The sequence below is a fragment of the Monopterus albus genome, unplaced genomic scaffold (assembly GCF_001952655.1).
Source record: "Monopterus albus unplaced genomic scaffold, M_albus_1.0 scaffold50.1, whole genome shotgun sequence".
Classification (NCBI taxonomy): Eukaryota; Metazoa; Chordata; class Actinopteri; order Synbranchiformes; family Synbranchidae; genus Monopterus; species Monopterus albus.
In genome coordinates, this window is record NW_018127930.1 from 4,969,432 (window position 1) to 4,991,833 (window position 22,402).

General features: G+C 39.9%; 1 protein-coding gene across 1 annotated transcript in view; it reads right to left on the bottom strand.

Annotated features, from left to right (window-relative positions):
• Window positions 1-22,402, bottom strand: part of epha5 (EPH receptor A5) — a 54,302-nt gene that overhangs the window by 11,840 nt on the left and 20,060 nt on the right. The window contains exons 4-13 of the mRNA XM_020601103.1: window positions 17,745-17,900; window positions 17,206-17,544; window positions 11,606-11,730; window positions 10,467-10,556; window positions 10,158-10,227; window positions 9,910-10,012; window positions 6,969-7,036; window positions 3,919-4,044; window positions 2,888-3,073; window positions 1,916-1,977 (exon numbers count right to left, since the gene is read on the bottom strand). Of these exons, the coding sequence (XP_020456759.1) occupies window positions 1,916-1,977; window positions 2,888-3,073; window positions 3,919-4,044; window positions 6,969-7,036; window positions 9,910-10,012; window positions 10,158-10,227; window positions 10,467-10,556; window positions 11,606-11,730; window positions 17,206-17,544; window positions 17,745-17,900 (1,325 nt within the window). The remainder of the gene's footprint in view (window positions 1-1,915; window positions 1,978-2,887; window positions 3,074-3,918; window positions 4,045-6,968; window positions 7,037-9,909; window positions 10,013-10,157; window positions 10,228-10,466; window positions 10,557-11,605; window positions 11,731-17,205; window positions 17,545-17,744; window positions 17,901-22,402) is intronic.

The window sequence follows — 22,402 nt, forward strand, 5'->3', positions numbered from 1 at the left end:
CTGCTGAAAGCCCTTCCACTAGGGTTCCTCTTACAGTTCTGTAATCAGCTCCTTCCAATCCAAGTATCCAAACTTTCCATTCATCTTTTCTCCATATTTCCAGAGGAACACATGCATTGCAGCTATACAGCAGCTGCACGCTCCTTCTCCCCCTCAAGGTTTCAGTTTACATCGCTACTACCATTACTTTTCCCACCCATCCACAGCAGAACATTCCACTTACATGTGAAATGAGATGTTAAGCCAAAGATGTGAGTTATGAGCCTCATAGTGCATTGTCCATAGCTGTGACACTTAATCCAGGAGCCGGTCCAGCCCCTAGTTTTCCTATGGCTGTGTCATTTATACCAGCCTCAGTGCTCCAGCCATCCATGTAATTACTTCACATGGTTTCCTGTGCTGGTTTCCCAGCTCCTCTGCCTCCCCTCTACCATCCAGGATTACTCCCCACGGCACACAGGACACTCCTGTCAGCACTTTCCACTGACCACAGCCCTGTAGCTGTACTGTAGCAGATCTCCTCTTTCCTTTCTCTGTCTTTTGTCTCGCACAACCTTCCTATTACACACAGCATGGATGAGATCATCATGTTCAGGTAAAGGTCTTTGAGCTACACTACCACAAACACTGCGCCATTATTCTCACCTTTCTGAAATTTCCATAATTTCTTTTATGAAATATACCTGTACCATCTTGCCATTATTGTGCATCTCCCCATTAGCCATCTGCTGCAGGACTTTACCCCTTTTCCATGCAGGATTTAGTTTTACCTGCCAACTCAGCATACTGTTATTGTAACCAGTAAATAGACTGAAGTGCTGTGGAGAGGGATCACTTAATTCAGAGACTTGCCAGCTTGCCTTTTTATTATAGTCCACTTTTTCTGCTAAGCAAAGTCCAAATTGTCTAGACTTCGCAGACATGATTCCAGACGTCAGTGCTCAGATGTCTTTCATATTTTCTGCCAAAGTGATCTGCCTCACATTCCGCACTGAACATTTGTAGAATAAGTTCCAAATCTGTGCCATGGAGACATGCTCGGAGCCATTTTAATTATTCAGTATTGTTTGTTGTTTCTTTCCTTCATAGTTGATTGTAAGTATTGAGAAATAGTACTAATACCACCCCGAGCATATGAAATTTTGCTTTCCCTTGAAAGATGTCAATGTAACACCTGTCAAGATTTTACACAAACATCACATATTGCTCTCTGGCTAATTTCTGCTTCACTGTGTAGAATGATGAACCACTGAGTTGGAATAATAATAGCATTGGTGGACTTGCCCAGAGTGGTGTATCACCATTACAAACAGCTCTCAAAGATGCATATTCCTTTCCAGAAGATTAAATGTTTTTCCACCTGTGTGATAATTGCCCTCCCAATTTGGCATATCAGCAAGTAGTGGCTCTCCACCCCTGTCTTTTTGTCATTTGCTTCAGTCCACTGAGGTAATTCAGCACAACTCAAAAAATAGTCTGAGATCTGAACATTTCCTTTAGATTGTTTCTTGAGAATCAATTTTAGTTTTCCTTACCCTCCTTTTTGCCACCCTTCAACCTTTTTTACCTCCTCATTATGCTTTTCCTCCCTATCCACTCAACCCTTCATTCTCTGAATTCTTTTTCGTGCCTCTGCGCCGGCGATAGCCAAGGATGGATTCTGGTCAAGGTCACTTTGACTTGACATTTGTCCCAATCTTGTGAAAGCGATATGTCAGGAACACCTTGAGGGAATTCGTTCTCTTTGGCACAAGTGTCCACTTTGACTCAAAGATTAGATTTTGATGGTCAAAAGTCAAGGTCAGTGACCCCACTTCTATCCCATACTCGTGAAATAGACTGGTTGGTGGAGGCACACATCCATAAAGTGGCAATTCTAGTTTTCTTTTGAATTCGTGTCCTCATCCTGTCCTACCTTAAGGAATGTGTCCAGTGATCCATTCTCCATGTATTCAGTAATGATCATCACTGGTTTGCCTAAGAAGAACATACAAACAAACAAAAATAATAATACTTTACTGCAAAATATAGAATACACAGCTTAAAGATTATGAAGAACAACAAATTTGTTGTTGCGTCTACAGAGGTTAACATCATGGTAGAGGTTTGGCCAAACAATTTCATTTAAACTAACAAAATTACAAAATTAGCTACAATACTGACTAATGTAAAGTAGTGTGATCTATATATAACACTGGTAAAATGAAAGAAATTCCAATGCTAGAATAGAAAGTACAGCTATATGGTGAACATACTGGCTTCTCAGGTCTCATCTTGTCTAGTCAAGTCCTGTTTTCATCACTCTGAACTGTAATTCATCAAGATTCTGCTCAACAATAAGCAAGCCTGAGATGATGTCTTCGTGTTTTGTACATTTCAGATCTGAAGTTTACATACAATAGTCCTACCCTTATAGATTATGTACACTTTTCACTTTTTTAGATCGCTATTTATCAAAATGTGACCATACTGAAGTTCATTAAAATATGCAAGTTTTTATTTAGTTTTTTACTGTCCTATTTGATGGCATCAAAGACACACACAAGAAAAAAGGTCAACTCACTGATAAACCTCACCTGAAGTCAAAGCACATCTAAATCTAACTGGTGAAGAATAGCCAATTCTGATGGATGTTTAAAAACCCTGAAAAAGTGAGCTTGGACAGTAGACTGAAGAAATTAGACCAGAGTCTGACAAGCAGACTTGAACCTGACAAGTTAAACTTGAAGTCCCTAAACTACTACTCAGCACAGCTGCCATGTGAGTGCTCCCAGTAATCTTCATACTGACATGCTGTATGTTACAAATCCTACAGGATGCATTTTAGGCCTCACAATCAAAGACAGCGTGTTGAATCTGAATAGAAAGAGACATGATGATGACTCACTCTTGGTCACCACGCCCTCCAAACGGATGATGTTTGGATGGTTGAACTGGCCCATGATTGACGCTTCCCAGAGGAAGTCACGTCTTTGCTGCTCTGTGTAGCCTGCTTTCAAGGTCTTAATGGCAACCTGCATCTCTCTTTTCCCCGGCAGCCTCAGTGGGCCGCTGCACACCTCACCAAACTCCCCTGAGGAAACGAGACAGAGCATGAGTATTACTTCAAAATTTCAGGACACCTTGACCTGCAAAATTCTTGTCCACTGGTGAAATAAATGTTCATGATGTACAACTAAATGTTCTATTATTTAATAGACTTAGTCTTACCTGACAGAGAGGGTTTTTACAAGATCCCTTGGAATCCATTTCTTTAAGTATCAGTGGTGCAATAAAATCTTTCATTACTGTATAAATAGTGGGCAAGCATCACTTAAATCCACATTCAGTGCTCAATTTCACAACAGTTAAGTACCCAGAGCCCAAAAAAGGTGTCACACTGAAGGGCCCACTGTGTTTCACTGCTGCACAGCTAGACAGCTTGTAGGCTAACAAATGCTGCAAATCAACATGTCTGTCAGCAGAACACAAACACCATTTATAGCTGTATGAACTGTCATTTTCTAGCAGTGTTTGGTCTAATTGACTATGTTTTACTGTGCGTCCATAAGATGACATGCAATTATGAATGTGACAGGTTTATGCAGGTTGAAGGAAATATGAGGCACTTTGGTAGAGGTAATGAGAAAATAGTTAAATTCACTACAACATGACATAATAAGGATAGACTCATTACTGTTATTACTGCACACTGAGTGTGATTTAATAGAATATTGCTTGATGTTAAAGTGTTAGAGGACATTAAAGGATTTTACTTGAGCATGCTTGACTGACCAGGTTCACTTCTGTAGTTCAGGGTGAACAACACTGTCAAATGTGATACATTATTGTGGCTAAATCAGCCCCAAAATGAGGCTTGAAATGAGTGTACAGTATCTGGCACACACTCACAAAGGCAGAGACACTGAGTTGACTCACCAGCACCAATGATTCTCTCTATGGAGATGAAAGACACATCAATCTCCTGGGCAAATTCATGCACTGCCTGGTTGGGATCTTCATAGGTCAGCGGGTCAATGTAGGTACGCACCCTCGGGAACTTAACTGCAAAGGCACATGCATGGCATCATTACCATTTAGATGCCATTTAACGTATTCATATGTAGTCTGACTTAAGTCTGACTTTCACACAAAACAACTCAAGCATTAGTGGTTCTCACGTTGCAAACATCACAGTTGTTAGCCTCAAAATTATTATGATGATATACATCAGAAATTTGTCAGTCGGCACAGATTTTTATTGAGAGTTTTTTGTTGTTTTTCTACAAAATTAACAGGTTTATTTTCCATCAGTGTAATCACGTACCTTGATCTCTCAGCTCAGTTTTTCCAAGTACACTTCCAAAAATCTGTCTATACAGTGGTATACATATACATACAGATGCAGCCACTCAGCATTCATTTGAAATCTGATATATCACACAGCTGCTGTCATAACCCCAAGGTTATGTGGACTTTGTAAAATTATACTGTCAGTGCAGCTTCATTAAAACACAAATACCAACAAAGCAAAAGAGACACATTAACCAGTGATGCTCCATCACTTTTTTCCCTCCAAGGGATGAAGAAGAATAGGCCTACTGGCATAATCTGGTTGAAATTCATAACGTTGCATTATTGTGAGCACTTGAAGATGCAATCATGAGTAAAGTGCATGTCCTGGATAAGTTGTGATAAAATTTACGGTGTGGTGATTGATTCACGTCGACTCAAACAATGCATGCTCCGATTTGCAACTGGTACCTGCAAGTGTTTCTGTATTTTGTTCAATCACCTTTATGATGACGTGGATTGTTCACAACAACACAGTTTAGTGTCGACTACAGACTTTGTTTACAAAAGGTAAGTGACAGAACGAAACTCACATCATCCAGACTGACAAACTAGAGCGTAATCTCCAGGAGGGGCCATGGCGGCAAACAGCAGATGCAACGATCAGCAGCAGAAATAGACTTTACATTTAAGTTAAGTGGTCCTTGGATTTCAACAAATTGTTTGACCTCTGTAGCTGTGAGTGATCAGCTGTAGGGCTACATGACACAAGCAAGGTCCAGGATGGCCAAACTTTGGCACGTGCTGACCAGTCACAATGCATATTCTCCCTGTGACTGCGTGGGTTCTCTCGGGGTGCTCCGGCTTCCTCCCACCATCCAAAGACATGCAGCTTAGTTTGACTGGCAACTCTAAATTGCCCGTAGGACTGATTGTGGCTGTGTGGTTGTCTGTCTCTAAAGGTCAGTCCTGTGATAGACTGGCAATCTGTCCAGGGTATACTCCACCTCTCACCCAATGTCAGCTGGGATTGGCTCCAGCCCCCTGTGACCCTCGTTAGGATAAGCGGTGTAGATAATGGATGGATGGATGGGATTACTTTTTTTGAGCAGTGGTTCTTTACATTGAAAGGAACCAGTTGAGGTGGTTCAGGCATCTTATCAGGATGCCTCCAGGGCACCTCCCTTTGAATGTCTTCCGGGCACGTCCATCTGGTAGGAGACCCCAGGTTAGACGCAGAACATGCTAGAGAGATTATATATTTCTCATCTGGCAAGGGAACGCCTCAGAATCCTGCCAGGGGAGCTGGAACACTTCGCCGGGGAGGGAGGTGTCTTGGACTACCTTACTGAACCTGCTGCCACCGCGACTCCACACAAATGGATGAACGGGATGACCAGAGCCTTACGCACAGCTCATATGTTCACCGTTGCTGGTTGACATGTGAACCAACAGGAAGCAGGAGGAGCTCAGTGAAAAATCAGTACATTTTAAAGTCAATTTAGCATTGGAGTGGGGCGCATCTATTTTCTTATGGATGGAGAAGATATTTGATGACTGGTCATAACAAACATTAGGGGGGAGGTGAGGGGACAAATGTTCATTTTTCATATTTTTGGTGGAACTTATCTCCTGTGGAGATTACACCCTAGTTATGGCTGTAACATTCACTCTGACAAATGGCTACTTATTCACAGTGTTATTCTGCCACACCAGAGAATAAAGTCAGTCTAGCATTTGATCATGTGGGCAATTACAGTTAAAGTCAGAGGTGCTATTTGGGAGAGCATAAAAGAATAGAACGACCATCTCTTTTCTACAGCATAGAGTTGACAACCTTGATTTAACAATGACAAAAATGACATAACACAATGCCAGTGGCATGATGTCTCAAAAGCTATAGAAGGTCCAAGCATTTAAGCAGAATGAAATACTGTGACAGACACAGACACTGATTAATATGTAGGCAGCCACTGCCAGCCAAGCGCCTCAGCTCGGTCCAGCCTACTGTCCATCAGCAGTTCAGCACATTAGCAGAAGGATCAAATTATCAGTCAGCCTCTGCAGTAAACTAAAGCAAACACTGCTCCACCTGGTGAATACATACAACACTGCAGGCGGCTTGCACGCACTGTGCTTAGGGGCATTAACAAGGCAGCTCTGTCATTGAGGGGGATACACTGTAATAGCAGGAGCCGTGCACAGACCACAAGAAAAGAGATGCCATTTGTGCATGATATATAATTGCCATCAAATATTTCCTTTCATGGTATGTCTCAGTTTACAATATTCCACACATACTGCCACCGTGGGATTTCTCCTGACTTTTCGGGAGGTGATATTCCCATCATAGTCAGCTCTGATGCCAACACATGGGTGGCAGGATACAATGCCAAAAATGTAGCCAAATATATGAAGCTGTCACAGCCTGTAAATCAAAGGGATGTGTGCCTTCTGCCAACATCACTGCCATGGAACAGGTTTGTCATTCAAAGAATAGCTCATTGTCAGTGGTTCTGGTACAACACACACACACACACACATACATACATACATAATGGGAATGAACAAATTCATACAGATGTGACCTCTGTCTAAACCCTTTACTGTAAATGTAGTGCAAACCTTGGATGAATTTGGCACACAGATGCATGCACATACACATGCACAATAAGTTTGGGCTTTTCTCAACTTACTGTGACCATTGTGAAAGTGCATCTTCTCTTCCTCAGGGTCCTGCTTTGCTTTGCTGTAGCCGCACCGCCTGAGGTGGAGAAACCACAAGCACATCACTATCAGCGTCAAGCCACAGTATTATGTTATGTGCACATGTACAGTAAAAACGTTATTATATTTCATCTTACAATTACACATGTATCAGTGACATTCAGGAGGTAAACAAAACAATGGGAACACCTCATGGAAAAGAACTTTGAGAGATTAATTTGATTAAAAAAAAAAAGTGGAACAAAGTTGAAAATCTGATTTTTATTAATTTAAAAAGAAGCAAAGACAAGAAAGGATCACAATAAAGATAGCACAGAATGGTCCAGACACAGTAAAGTGACTCCTGCTCAACAGACTATAAATCACCCTTCGATCTAGTGCAAGATTTATATTTCCTCATAGATCTGCCAACTTACATTTCAAGGCTTTCAAAAATATTAATGCAAATGCTGAAAACTACCAGGCTTTTATATAAAAGCAAAGAACTACAGCTTTCAAATAATTTTCCAAGAAAACACTTGCCAACAGATCAAGAGCAGTCTTGAGCTTTTTGATAAACACTGTATATCCATTTTTTTCTTTTGTCAAGTCACTATAAAATGATAAAGGACATTAAGAGAAATTCTTTAAGACACCGGCTTTTATCTGTGCTGATATACTGTACTATTATCTGTTTTCAGTGTATCCCCTCATGTTGTGTGCATGTATGATTTGTCTGTGTGGGTTCAAAAAGCTTATGCATGTCAATATTTAGACAAGCAGCATCACAGATAATCACAGATAAGCCAGATTTCCCAAAAGGATTTATTTTGAACTTGATCCCATATGCAAGCATGCATGTGTGCGCGTACATGCACACACACCCATGCAACATAACTTCAGAAAGTATTCGGACCCTTTACATTTCACATCCTTTATTGGGTTGTAATTTAAATGGATAACACTGGCTTTTAAAATAATGAAAGTGAAAACATGTTTTTAGAATTTTTTTGCAGATGCATAAAAAAAACCTGAATTCTCTCATTAAATTTAAATATACAACATAATAAAGTGAAGTGGTCAGAATACTTTCTAAAGCCACTGTAAAGTGTTTGTAAACGACATAGACAGACATTTAAATCACTGTATTTGTGAAGTAAATGCATTGATTTAGTCTACTGAGTCCGCAAAACTAGCAGTCAACAATATGTTTTAGATTTTTCCTCATTTCACTTCTTGATAACAAAAAGCGCATGAACACATTAACGACACACAGACAAACACCTGCACACACAGGGGTCACGTTGATGTCTTTCCCATCACAGCTCTATAACCAGGCTGGGCTAGAGGGGTTTGGTAAGGGCAGCTGGATAATGTGGGGGAGGGGAGTTTGTGTGTGTGTGTGTGTGTGTTTTGCACAAGTGTCTGCCCAAGGCCATTTAGTTTGCCAGATCTGAGCTAAGGGGGTTTGAGCATGCTCAGTACCCAGCTGACCCTCCAACTTCCTCCGTGTGTATTAATTAACCCATAGCATCATTGTGTATGTGCATGTGAATACATGTGCTGTCTCTGAATGCCTATGCACGTGTGTGTAGTCTGGAGGATTATGCGAGGTCAAGAAGGGTGTGTGAGAAGGACACAGTGGATGGAGGGGTTTAGGGTGCCCCAAAATCCACAACTGAAAAATTTGGCATTCCTCCAGTTCTCCTCCGACCCAAGAAACCACAGAGATCCTCACACCTGCTCTGCTAAACCAAAATCATCCCTGTGATTAGCTTTTTCATCCCTGAACATCACCAGTACAACCACCATCTATTCATCTTATCATTCAGTCAAAGACAGAATGTTGATTTCTGTTTTTAATCAGAAGCAAAAGTGTAAGGACTGGAGTAATGTAATGTGTGGTGTAATGTGCATAATGGGAAAACAAATACAAACATTCCAGGGGCCATATGGGGATAAGAGGTTGAGTTTTTTCCTCAACAACTATTAAATATCTTTTTACTCTGGCCAGTGATTGAGTGGTTTGCATGTTTCTGAATGTGTCTTTGCACCTGGGTATGGTTGGGGGTGAGCATGTGTGAAAATAACATCAGAAAATTGGTTGTACAAATTACAATACAAGGTTAAATGAAGGTCATAAGAACCTTCCTACTCCATTCAAGCATGTACTAGGTATAAGCAAACTGATATTGGATTAGCATTTGTTGGATATGTGTAAAATTATGTGTGTTGATATATCAACTGTCTTTACATGCTTGAAAGAATAAATAAATCAAATCAAAATCAAAATAGAATATTAATGTAGTGCATAACGTATGGAGAACAGAGAGCTAACAGAGCAAATTTAGTGCGACAAGACTTGAGTGGAATCCACTGACTTGTCTGCATCAACCCTGAAGCTATGACCTAAAAAAGCAAAAGTTAATACTGACCTATTAAAAATAAAATAAAATCTCAGTTTCAGACTAGGTAGCCTCCTTCTTCAGAATTTTGTGGACAGAATGATTCCTAATGTCCTTTCTTTCCAAACTTTAGTTTGTCCTTATTCCCTCGAAGTGAGCAGTGGCAATAAAATTCACTCTGATCATCCAATAATATCAAAGACAAGAGGATGAGGGCGTCAATGAAAACTCAATTCCCACATCAGTTTCTTCCATAAATTCCCATCATACAGTTAGTAATAAAGACATTGCTCCACGCTTCCTTTATATGTGCTCTGCCAGTTCAGTGTCACAGAATATTGATATATTTAATTAAAATTGTCACTTTATGTTGGCGGCATTTAATGTACTGCTTTGTGTTTTAATAGGAGAAAAATGTGTGTGGGCATACTGTATATGCTTACACCTACATACATATTGCAGCAATATAGCACACATGCTTTCCTGATTGTGTTTATGTATCTTCAGGTGTACTTTTATATCTTACCGTCCACTGAGCAGGAATCCAGCAACTACTGCCAGTAGGACCAGAGCCAACGTGATGGCCACTGCTACTACTGAAGCTTGAGCACGCTCACTGGTAGCAGTTACTGCCAAAGAAAAGGGATAAATGAAGAGTTAGATAGTTACACCAAGTATACACACACACCCACAAAATCACACCTGGCATCTGTTGTTGATACAGGCTCCAAAAGCAGGTGGGAGTCAGGTTGATCTCTCTCAGTTTTTACTCACAGTAAGGGCTGGTCTGGAATTCAAATCGTCGGCTAAATGTGCCATAGCCCGCTGAGGTCCTGGCTCGCACCTGTGATGCACCATATCCATTTATATAACATCACACATTATATACTTTAATCTTGTGTTACACGACTGTAATTCAGTGGGTTCTTTGCAACTGCTTATCTCTTTTCAGCTCCAGTTTGTTTTGTCATGCCAACATATTTGACTATTTTTCTAAAATAAAGTATGATTAATATAAAATATCATTTTTGAAATCTCCTTATTTATCAGTTCCCTTTTTGACTTTTTGGCCGTGTGTTTCACCTGGAAGATGTAGACTGAAGAGGGCTTGAGGCCTTCCACCACCATCTCGGTCTCCTTGGATTTTATTATAGTATAACTGGAGTCCTGCTCCTGCAGTGGGGGGAAAGGGGTGGACATTTACTATAGTTCATTCATATGTCTTTGTATCTTTGATTACACTAGGTTTGTCAGTGCAGTAGTCATTCTGCCAAATTCTGCATGTGTATTTATATTCCTGTCTGCAAACTCTGTGTGCTTTCAGATGTCTTTCTATTCCCCAGCACATCTGCATAGCTAAGCTACCTGTAGTACTGCGAGTTTGAATGTGTGCAAGTACGTGTGTGTGCAAGTATCAGTTTTCCTAACTGTAACCACATCAGGTTTAAACACAGCTAAATGTCCCCTCCATTAGCCAGAAACCATTAGCTAACCCCTGACCACAAACCCTGCTCAGCTCTCATGTATACCTTTATTCTGACCTTCCCAGAAAAAAAGAGAAAAAAGAGAAAGGAGGAAGGGCACAGCAACAGTGACCTGAATACAAGGATCAAATTTCTGTCTCTACTTAAGTCTAACTTTAACTTAAAAAAAAGCCAAAGCTTTTTCTGAAGTCAGACATTTTTTGTCAGTAGACCTGATTTAAAAACCTCTTCAGTTAAAAAAAAATACTTGAAGGCAGACTGAATATATATTCAGCTGTATCTCTCAGGGCCAATTTCAGCAATGTTGGTCTAAGTGGTTCTCTAAAATATATTAAATATGGTGAGCCAAGGGCTGGAGTAAGGTAGAAATCCACTGCTGCTAGACGTTGCTTTAGCATAATCAAATTGAGAATGTAGATTTTCAGCAGTAAAAAAAGCAAGATATGTGGTAATGCATTTAGCATAATGCAGTTATGTTTGTGAAATATAATCTTTTGCATTATATGGCATAGACAAAATATACAGTAGCAAATGAAAAATGAGAACTTTAAGACAGTATATGAAAAATTAATATGCCGCATTGAGCATCCCAAAAGACCAACCAAAATGTTCACAATTCTAAATTGCAGATTTGATGCTGTATGAAATGTAGCTTGTTGAAAGAAGAAGAAACACTTTCCCATTCCCATCCCAAACACTATCAAAACGTTTGACTGGTAGTGTATATATATTTGTTACCTTTTCAAAATACTTGATCTCGTACTCCAGAATGATGCCGTTAGGGCGATCAGGCTCTGCCCAAGAAAGGGCGATGCTACTCTTCCCCGTATGACCTTTCCTCACCACACTGACTGGAGAAGGTGCTGCACACACACACACATACACACACACACAGATGCTGAATAAATGCCAATGTTGGGTATCTTCAGCATTGATAAGACAATCCTCTTTCGAGGATATAAAAAAAGTTTAAGTTTTGATCATTTAGTGCATCAAAATTGATAACGGATATTGTCACTGTCACCTGCGTGTTAAATTCAAGACATTTATACACAGCTGTACCGCTATAAAGTCCATTATTAATATAATAGGATCAATCTTTTTTGCTGCTCTTATACCGCCTGTTTTTACATTGTGCTTAGAAAATTCTCAAAACTCTACTTCCTTATGTCTGAAATATGAACAGATGCCAAAAGCTACAACATTTTCAAAGCAAAAACACTCTAACATTCTTTGGGTGATTTTTTTCTTTCTTGGATTTTGGCACTTCACAAAGTTTCCATTTTCACTGTAATTTGGTTTGTAAGCTCTAGAGTCAAATGAACTCAGTTGTGTGTGAGTTTGCCTCAATCATCAAACCGTCCTGTTGTAACCTGAACTGTTGGCCTGTCTCTCAGAGGGACAGTTGGAGAGTCTCTGACACATAAAGAGCTTTTAACCAGGCAAAATGCTCCCTCAGGCAACATCCTGATAGTGTGTGCGTCTATCTATATGTGTGAAAGCCTTCACTGGGAATGCGAAACACCTTTTAGGTTTCAACAGCCTCAGCAGAACTCCACAGGGAATAAATCATTGCTACAAACACAGTAACTGTATCCTGAGTGGATGGTCACACAGAAGTGTTATCTGCAACATCTTAAAAGCCTGAAACCAGAGAGTGAATCTCACACACACAATTCTTAAATGGTATAAGGATTAACACGTAACAATACACCAATATCTAAGTTTAAATCCTCCACAAATGGATGCAGTTTGCCGTGCTATATTTAATCACATGTTTTGAATAGAGGGTGTCATATGGTGGTATACAAAATCTAAAGCCCTCGGGTACAAACTTGTGAATTTGGTGGTATAAAAATCTACCTGACTGTCCACATATAAAAAAAAAAAAAAAAAATCAAAACAGGGCTGAAGCCAATATTTTTGAAACAATTTATTCATCTGCAGATTGTTCTCCTAATTAATTGTATACAAAATGTCAGAAACCTGTATAAAATAAAATAAAAAATAAAAATCAATTTCCCTTTTGCATGTTTTCAAAAAAAACCAAATACTGATCACAGACTAATTTAAGCATCAACTAATTTCCACCTGTTCCTTCACAGACTGAACCCTCCCTTCAACCGAGCACCACAGAGGCACAATGCCCCATACTCAGTCAACAGAAGTATCTTTCTATAAAATGTGACACCTTTTAGTGTCACAACTCAGCTACTCAAGCTAAACAAATGAGCCTTTTATAATCTGACAAATCTGAGGAATGCTCATGCTGAGAGAGAATGGGAGGTGATGGAAGAGAGGGAAGGGGTGCTAAAGGAGGCGGAGGAGGGATGGAAGACAAGCGGTGGCATTGACAAAAATGAAAAAAAAAGTGAGATGAAACATGACTCGGTGTGACATGGTGAAATAGTGTAGACAGGACCCCAGCAACACTTTCATTTTAGCAACAGGGAGGAATCACACATCCCAGTTTAAACACTTTCACGACGCGTTGCTTCAGCTGAGCACCTACATCACGGAAACACAGAGCACTAATGAACATAAACTCCTGATGGTTTGCCATAATTTACATTCTACTTTCCCCAGCAATCTGTAGCTGTGAGATATCTTTTTCATGAAGAGAGAGGTCAGAAAAGGTTGTAAAAGCTCTTCAGTGGACGAGTACAGCCCTCTGGTGTAACAACTCTGGCTTCAGATAAGAGCAGCGTTATCACAGTGCAGAACATAAGCTTCTCAGACCGCTATCTGTCTGCACCATGTCCAAAATCAATACCAGCCTTCAACTACCTGCATTATTATCCCTTTAACTACCCCCAGAAAATGACAGACAGAAACAGAGACAGACAAAGAGATGGCTTTATTAAAGTTGTAAAGTACCAAAGCTGTTCTCGTCTCATTAGTTTGCAATTTGACCTCTCACCTAGCTGCTCCGTTTCATATCGTTCTCAATTATCTCATACATTTGCAACACTAACAGTCATTTTGCAGCCCAGAATGTTTGGCCACAGACGTTTGTGTATCATCCCTCATCTCTCTCTTAAGTCACCTCTCTACTGCTGTCTGGCTTACAAAGGCTTTCTGTACAATGGCCAAAAATACCGGTAAAATTATACTTACACACAAACTCAGCCAGGTGGAAAGCAATCTCATCATTATAAAGTTGGAGGAAACAAAAAGTTGTCAGATGCATACGTATATATAGTCATTAAAAACATGATTTACTGCTATGGAGCACTTAAACTCCATAGATTCACATGATTTATTGCTTCACTGCTGCTCTAGTTGGTGAATGAGAAAAAAATCCTGCACCATTTTTTTTTTTTTTTTTGTAAATCAAGTTGTTTGTTACTTTACAACTAACTTATAAGTTGCTCTAGTTGCTTTCCAGCAGACGAGGTTGTACAGTATTTTTGAACTCCATAGTGGTTGAATATGATTGCCACCTATAGGTCGATGAAACATCAACAACCTTGACAATCATGCACAGTATATGAGATGCTACACAGAGTCATGTTCTTCCAGCCTTCAAGTGCCCCATAGCCAGCCTCTTTCTTGCCTCCTCTCTGTTCCCATATCCTTTCTGCTCTGATTTACCAAGTGCATCATCTGTCTTCTTTAACACTCTCCTATTCCAGGATGAATTAATTTCAGGTCTAGAGCACACACTCCAGTCAGCCCCACTCCTTTTATATCATATCTATCCCTAAAACAAAAATAAGACACATGACCAGAGTGCCAGGCTGTGTACTTATTTTCACCACCCACACAAGTTAATGTATTGTGATTCATCTCATTAATAGCCAACAACAGCAAAGACAATATATGGGGGTATTTAATATGCAGTTACCAAGCAGTGCTCCCACACTCTGAACTATTAAAAAAAAAGACCAGAAATAAAGACATAACAGACCTGAGCAACTACCATCAAGCTTGTCAGCTGACAAAAGCCTGAATGGTCTGTAATTATTAAGCAATAATCAGCATTTAGACTTGAAAGCTTCCTTGTTTTTTGATTTGGCTTCATTAATGGCAGTTTCACCTAGTGTAGAATGAATATTTATACCAGTCATTCAGGTTTTCCACAATATTATTCAAAAGACATGAACAAATACCTAAAATGCAGATGCTCTGAAATGTCACTGGGTTGCAGAGATGTTCTGTTATACGTTTTCAATTATTTTTCTTTTTAAAATGAGTTTCTGCTATTTAATAGCGGTTGCTAGTGAGCTACCTTAGCAAAAGTATATATTGATGTGAAAGGCACCATGAAAGCAGGTCAAAATACATGACGTGCCTTTTTCAAATCATGATGTTGCACCAGACCTCTGAGTGTTTTTGAATGTGTACAAGCAGTTAATGTGCACCCTCTCATTTTCATGCTTTCCTTCTTGCCTCTTTGCCCACTTTTCCTCCTTTTATTACCCTTTTCTTTCCTGCTTGTAGCAGTCTTTGTTCCTTATCATCACAACTTCACTATCATTTCTCTCCCACAGTTTGTCCTCTCTACCCGTCCTCCCTTCTGTGCTCCTTTCCTCCCGTGTTTCTCCTCTCCTCCTCACGAGTACCGACACTTTATTATTCAGCAGGGCTTCACAGGGGCACTGTAAAATCACCTATTTCACGGATCCCTTATCAAGTGTGACACTTCCCACACGTCAAACAGCAAATCCTTTGACTCTTTCTCTCTGTCTCCCTCTGTCCAAGTCACCCTGTACTTTTGTCTCTGTATCTGTTCGTACCTTCTTACCCTCATAAGACAAAGCGCAGTCAAAACCTACAGTCACACACAAGCAGAACACAAAAACACACATTTACAATGTTGATCAAAGTCTACAATGGGTAATTATCTATTATCTATGACCTGTTTCTTGAGATCTGTGAACTCTGTTCAGTGCCAGAGACTGCTCCTAACACTGTATTTCCAAGGCAAAATGAAAACACTGCAGCATAACCTTAACCACACAAACTTTATGTCTGTGACTCTACTAGTCATGTGTAATCTAATGTAATCCCAGTCACTGGACCCACAGGGTCAGGGTCCAGTGACTGGCCAACACTAATCCAGCAACTCCAATAAGTATGAGTTGTGTAGTCTGGTGTAATCCCTTCAGTCCGCCGACATCCACAGTGACAACACAGTTAGAGGACCGTCAGTACTCTCCACTATCAGACAACCATCTGCCTCTCTGTCTGCCTGTCTGTCTCTTTCTCGCTTCACAGCCTGTACCCATCCTATTACTGCTACTACTACTTCCTTCTATTTCTTGACTGCCAGTGAACCATCTGTTCGACAAAACTGAACAAACATCCTCCTTGAAAACAGTTCTTTCTCTAGCCTTCCCTCCAGATGGAAGCTTCGGGAAGGGAAAAAAAAAAGAATTAATCTCATATATTTCTTTCATTACACTGTGCGCTACCCATTTCATTACAAGCAAATAAAATGAGGTACATAAGCACGTACCGCCCGTAAACATAAAAATAAAAACGGGCTCCCAAAGCAAATATGAATCCTAATCTCCATTTAAAAGGAAGCTAACAAAGCGTCCGACATTTATAGCTACAAGGAGTAGTGGAGGTCAAGCACTGCCCAATATTAGAGTGTTTTATGTTTGGCCACAGTGCTTGGCTTTTGGTGCCTTGCTCAAGCACGCGTTGTAGCTCCTCATGCAGATTTCCTAAGCTGCTCTGGGACAACATGTAATAAAATATTCCAAGCAACAAGTGCAGATAATGATACCAGCTGAAATGTTCTTTTTCACTCATAGCTGATTAAAAATAGTACTTTCCAATCTAACATTAACATGTAAACTTGCACGCCATCACCCTGATTCATCCTTGTTGACAGGCATGCGGAATAACATCTGCCACCACACAAAACACCCGTTACACAAACAGCCTGCAAATCAAGAGCTTTCATTACGCCACCCATTCCTGCAAATTCTGCTGATGAAATGTACTGCCTAATTGAGGGAGATCAAGCTGCTTCTTCAATGACATATCTGGATGCAAGAGGAAAATTTTAAAAAAGGCTTGCCACTCAGTGACTGTTCACTCATTCGCTGCAGTGATGGCGCATGAGTGAAAATTAATACAGCAACAGATTTGTTGGACAAATACTGTGATAATTTGATCATCTGGTGTCTTTGTTACCAAACTCCAAAATGTGCGCCTCGAATCTGAAGCACAGGTTGATCTGTGGCAGATTCAATAAGAACATTGAATACTGGAGGAAAAATTGGGACAGCTGTGACTCTGATTGGAGCATACACGGTGGGGCCGCAATTGACAAAAAAAAAAAAGCATGTTCTGATGATTGTGACAGATCTGGCTCAACATACCTGCCTGATTGGTTGTCACATTGAGTGACACATACTGCTTTGTGTGGTCCTTGGCTAGCTCTGACACCCCGTTGACAGCCTCCAACAGGAAGCTGTAGTTGGTGTGTGACTGCAGGTCGGCCACCATCACCGAGGTGTTTGACAGGCCAAGTCGCCGTGGCAGAAAACGTACATTAGGGCCGCATTCTTCCAAGCCCCTTCCATCTGGCAAGACCTGTCTGCACAGGATGTTGTAACGCACATCCTTCCTGCCACCTGTCTCCATGGGGATGGACCACTCCAGGAAGACGCTGGTCTCATTGACATTAGAGATGGCATTTCGCGGGGCAGAAGGTGGGCCTGAGAGTGAATGGAAAGGGATCCGACGGAGAAAAACAATTTCATCTTAACACACAAAGGTAAAACAGTCAAGATGAAGAATAGTTAGTTATTACGTTTAGAAATTGATTTCCAGGAATAAAAGTAAGCTGGCAAAAGTTCTGAACATGAGCAGCAAAATCAGAAGCAGGTGTATAAAATTATAGACATTCAAGCCTCACGTGTGCAAGCCATGTTAGGAGGGTCAGAGTCAATCTTATAGTATCCATCTTCACAGCTGCATGCGGTGGCTCCCGCCTGCCTGGCCACACTGTGGGGTGGACATTTACTGCAGACCAATGACTCCAGCAGCGAGCGGTAAAACCCCACTCTGCAGACTGAAATGGGGAGTAGATAAAAAGAGCAGATGTACAGAGAGGCAAGGGAAACGGGGTCATGGAGTGAGAGATAAAAAACAAAAAAGTGGGAGAGACCAAAAACAGTACAACATGGTTAGTTGCTTTGGAAGGAAACCATCAAATGCTAGCTAGCTGCAGAATTGAAATTAAAAAAAGCATTTGTCACATAGTTTTTGGCGTCACATTTGTCTTTTCTTTGTTTCTTTTGAAGTCAGATTTTTTCTTAGTACCTCTGGGGATTATGTCTTTTATCAACATGTACCCTGTGCAACCTTGTTCTCGTCATAATGCTTTATTATCATACCTGAATAAAGATTAATATATTCTGTGAGGGTTTCCTTCTTTTTCACAGCCAGTCTTTAATTCAGTGATTTGTAATCAGCACCCGATTAAGACTTACTTCCCCACCCAGCCCCGTATGTGCAATGTACACAAACAAATACAACAAGCACAGAAACTGACATAATCTCTCTTCCTCCCACACTCAGATGGCTGATCTAAGTGGGGCAGGTAGACAGGAGGGTGACACAATCAGAATGTTAACACGCTAGAATACATCACCAGCTTCTGTCACCATGGCTGCGCCCCCAAGCCAACCAATCACTGACTTATCACAGCATCATTTTCTTCCTGATTTTGCTGTGGCACTCAGACAGATATAAATAGACACATGCAACAGAGGATCAAATGGGGTGTTGGACCTCTGATAAGAAGAGTTCCACAGATTGCTGTCTCCACAATTATTGTATAGGCAATGACAAATGTCTGTGCTTTTTAGTGTTGGAGTACAAGAGCAATCCGAGGATACCAGAAACAGGTGTATCGGACAAAAGAGATGATTTTTAAATGTAAGTGTTTGTCCTCTGAGAGCTCCAGACTGTGAGTTGCTGTTTTCACTGTGTTTTAACATGGCTGTTGTGAGGCACATTCAAACCACAATTGTCAATTAAAACTATATAATTAAACTTGAAGTAAGAGGAGAGGGGCATAAAGAAGATGAAAGTACAAAAAAATGGAAAGGTTAAAAAAAAAGATATGAGAAAGGGGAATGGTGGGAAGAGAGAAAAGGAGAAAAAAAAGCAAAGTTTATGAGGGGGAGCTGGAGAGAGAGGGGAGAAGGGATGAGACAAAGGAGGAGCAGAGGGGAGGACTGTGTGTAAGTGTGTGTGTTCCAGGCATTAGGCAACAGTGGCTCTGATTCACCTTGACAGAACCTTGGTCCGTTGTCATGGAACATTAGGGCTGAAAAATTCTCACTCTGCCCTGGATCTCTCTGTCTCACGTCTGCTTCACACAAACACACACACACACAGAACCTTTCATAAAATGTGTTCGGCATGTAGGATGCCTTAATTAACGCACCTTAATTTTGAGTTAAGGTTAAAAACATCGCTTTTGAGGCAATCATGAAGCTGGCCTAGTTTTGACTGAGCAGACAGTAACACATCTGACCACAAAACTCATGCACAGTAGAGCATCGTCACAAATGTACTATATGTCTTTAGAGTTTATTTCAGATGTGAAAAAAAGATATATATTTTTTTCCATATGTTTGTTTGGCTTTTGCTTTGTTAAGTGGATGAACAGTGAAAAAAGAGGCCCATATCAGTTGTATTGGAGGTGACTTCAATTTAATTGATTGTACTCTGGAATAACGTTCTGCCTTACCACACTACACACGTGGTTGCAGCATCCAGGGCAGTAGGATGCACCTGATCCTTTGTCTATTTCAATTTGTTGCCACACACACATTTATGGCTGTATATAGATTTATTGCCATATTCTGATGTTAAGATCTCCTTGGTTTTATCCTCCAAACACCCATGGCCAAATCAATAAAAAAAGAGATGTCAGCACATTTCACATATAGGAACACCTGCCCAGAGTGATGTACAATGAAGAAGTAGAGACAGAAAAAAAAGCTAGGGAAAAGAGCAAATAAAAATGCTTTGAGTATATCAATAAGTTTAGATACCATGCCAGAAAAAAAAGATTATTTTTAAATGCATTTCCTTTTTATTCCTGGTGCTGAGCTCTCACTGCATGGTGTGCCGGTGCTGCACTCCCCAAAGTTCACCTGTCAATCAAACAGTATGGTGTGGGCACAGCATGGCTTGGAATTTCTGTTGATCAAGTTTTGAGTTTGTGTAGATTTATTTATTTATTTTTTCAGTATTTATTTGTCTATTGGCCACCATCTCCGTCAGCTGTCACTGCTGAAGATAGCTACGTTTTTATTTATTCCACATGGACTGGGAACACAATATTAATGTGATCCAAGAAGGGAATTAGTCAGTGCAATACTAAACATAACTTTTACTTTGGCACTTTCTGCATATAAACCATAGGAACAAAATAAGTTTATTTTGTTTGCTGAAAAATGTCCCTGTAAAATAGATATCTAGCCAGGCATATACAGATAGACATGCAGATAATGTGGCGACAATGATTAGGTGACGTGCTTTGATTAAATTAAAATAATGCATGGAAATTTATTTCCACTGGAAGTTGCAAATGATTATGAGAATGATATAAACATTTGAAATTAAAATGTGCAATTAGGTGTGAAAAAAATCCATTTCATGTCACTTCAGTGAAAGTCAATTTCAGTTGACTAATAAGCCCCAACAGAGTAGATGTTAAGGTATTTATTATCATTAACTGCAGCTCATTTCCATTTAGGGTAAATAGATTATTCATGCTTTACTTGAAAAGCAAACAGAACATGTGTGGAAAGTAACTAGATGCATATACTGTTAAACATGGCAGGATGGCGTGAGCACAGTGGTGCAGCGGATAGAACTGCTGCCTCACAGCAAGGATGTTCTGGGTTTGAAACTCATGGCTGACTCAGGCCTTTCTGTGTAGGTTTTTCATGCTCTCCTCATGCCTGCAACACAGCCTTTCATAAAACACAAATGGTAAAATGTAACCTCTTGATTGGATGACTGGACGTTTGACTCAAAATATTCCCGTTTGTAGATTTTTGGAAAAATGTGAAATCTATTTAAAATTAGTTTTGGTGTCTAGCCTTGATTTTGGTCTGGAGTTTGGCCGTTATTATGCACCACAAATTTCTTTCTTTATTGATCATTAGCCTAATGAGATCAGTTTAATTGTAAAACCTAAATATTTAAAGACTATGTCTCCAGTTTCAGGGAGAGGCAGCCAGTTAGGCCGTGAATCAGATGCTTTAGCTTTAATTCTCTTTAAGGCTCAAGCCCATCACAAATAAAGGCTTATATGTGATTACACACAGACACACATGCTTCCTGTGATTAGAGTAGTTATGGTCATAGCTGGCTGACTGAAATGGTTCATTCCTCATTGTGAATGCAAACTGAATAGGTGGCATTGGTGGTATTAGTCTGTGATTGTATATGTGTTGCCCTTGGGCAAGCTGTCTTTCTGATGCCATGCAGCACTTAATGCACAGCACAAAGGGTAATAGGTAATTAATATGCAATACACACTAATGTGCCTGTATGCATTTGTGTGTGAGAGGTTAATACATAATTAATATGCATCACCCACTGCCATCCTAGGCAATTAAGGATCCAGCAGTGTCCTGCTTCTTAACAAGCGTCCTCTTTAATTGGTAACATTTCACTGTAAACATGTTGATTTATATGACTGGCTGTTATTTGGTGGGATTAGAGGGAGTAAGTGGTAAAGGAAGGGGAGAGAGGAAATCTCAAAAGCAGGTGTGGGGTATAAAACAGAAGCTGAAGTCAAGGAACACATACCAGCCGCATATCAACAGAATACTGGATTTAGACTTTATTCTATGGGTACAGACACAATGTGGATCCAAAGATTTAAACATATTTCTAGTGATGGATAATAGGATTTATAAAACTTACTTGATCCTTAAAATTAAAAGTATATAAACTGTATAAGGGTTAATTTTCACACAAAAAAATCTGAGGAATTCACTTAGAGATTTCTTGAGGAAGAAATGGCTTCATGACTACTGTCAGTATTAGTTGGTTGGAACTGTGCTGTAAGCTGCAGAAGCCAGAAAGTATAAAATGGGCTGTAATAATCAAAACAATTCAAAACCCTTTACTTAAAAAAGTAGCAGTACCACAAAGTAAAAATAAAATCATTTTAAGTCTAAGTCATATGTAGGCTTTTTCACTTAAGCAATTGCATGTAAGCAGCATTTTCATGTTGAAGCTAATGGAGCTACAGTAATTTCAAAAACTATTCGATAGCAGTCTGACTGATAGTAATGCATAATATTATAAGCTTGTAATAAGATGTGTGTTGAAAATCTTCTGCAGGGTATGTGCAAGTTTAGTTATCCTATAAATGTGGTGAAAAAGTCCACAATAATAATAATAATAATAATAATAATAATACAGCATAAAAATAAACTTATCCAAGAAAAGGTAAGGCTGAATTTAAATGTAACACCTTTGCTGTACACAGATACTTTTGGTAAATGGTCACTTAATTGTATAGATAGATAGATAGAT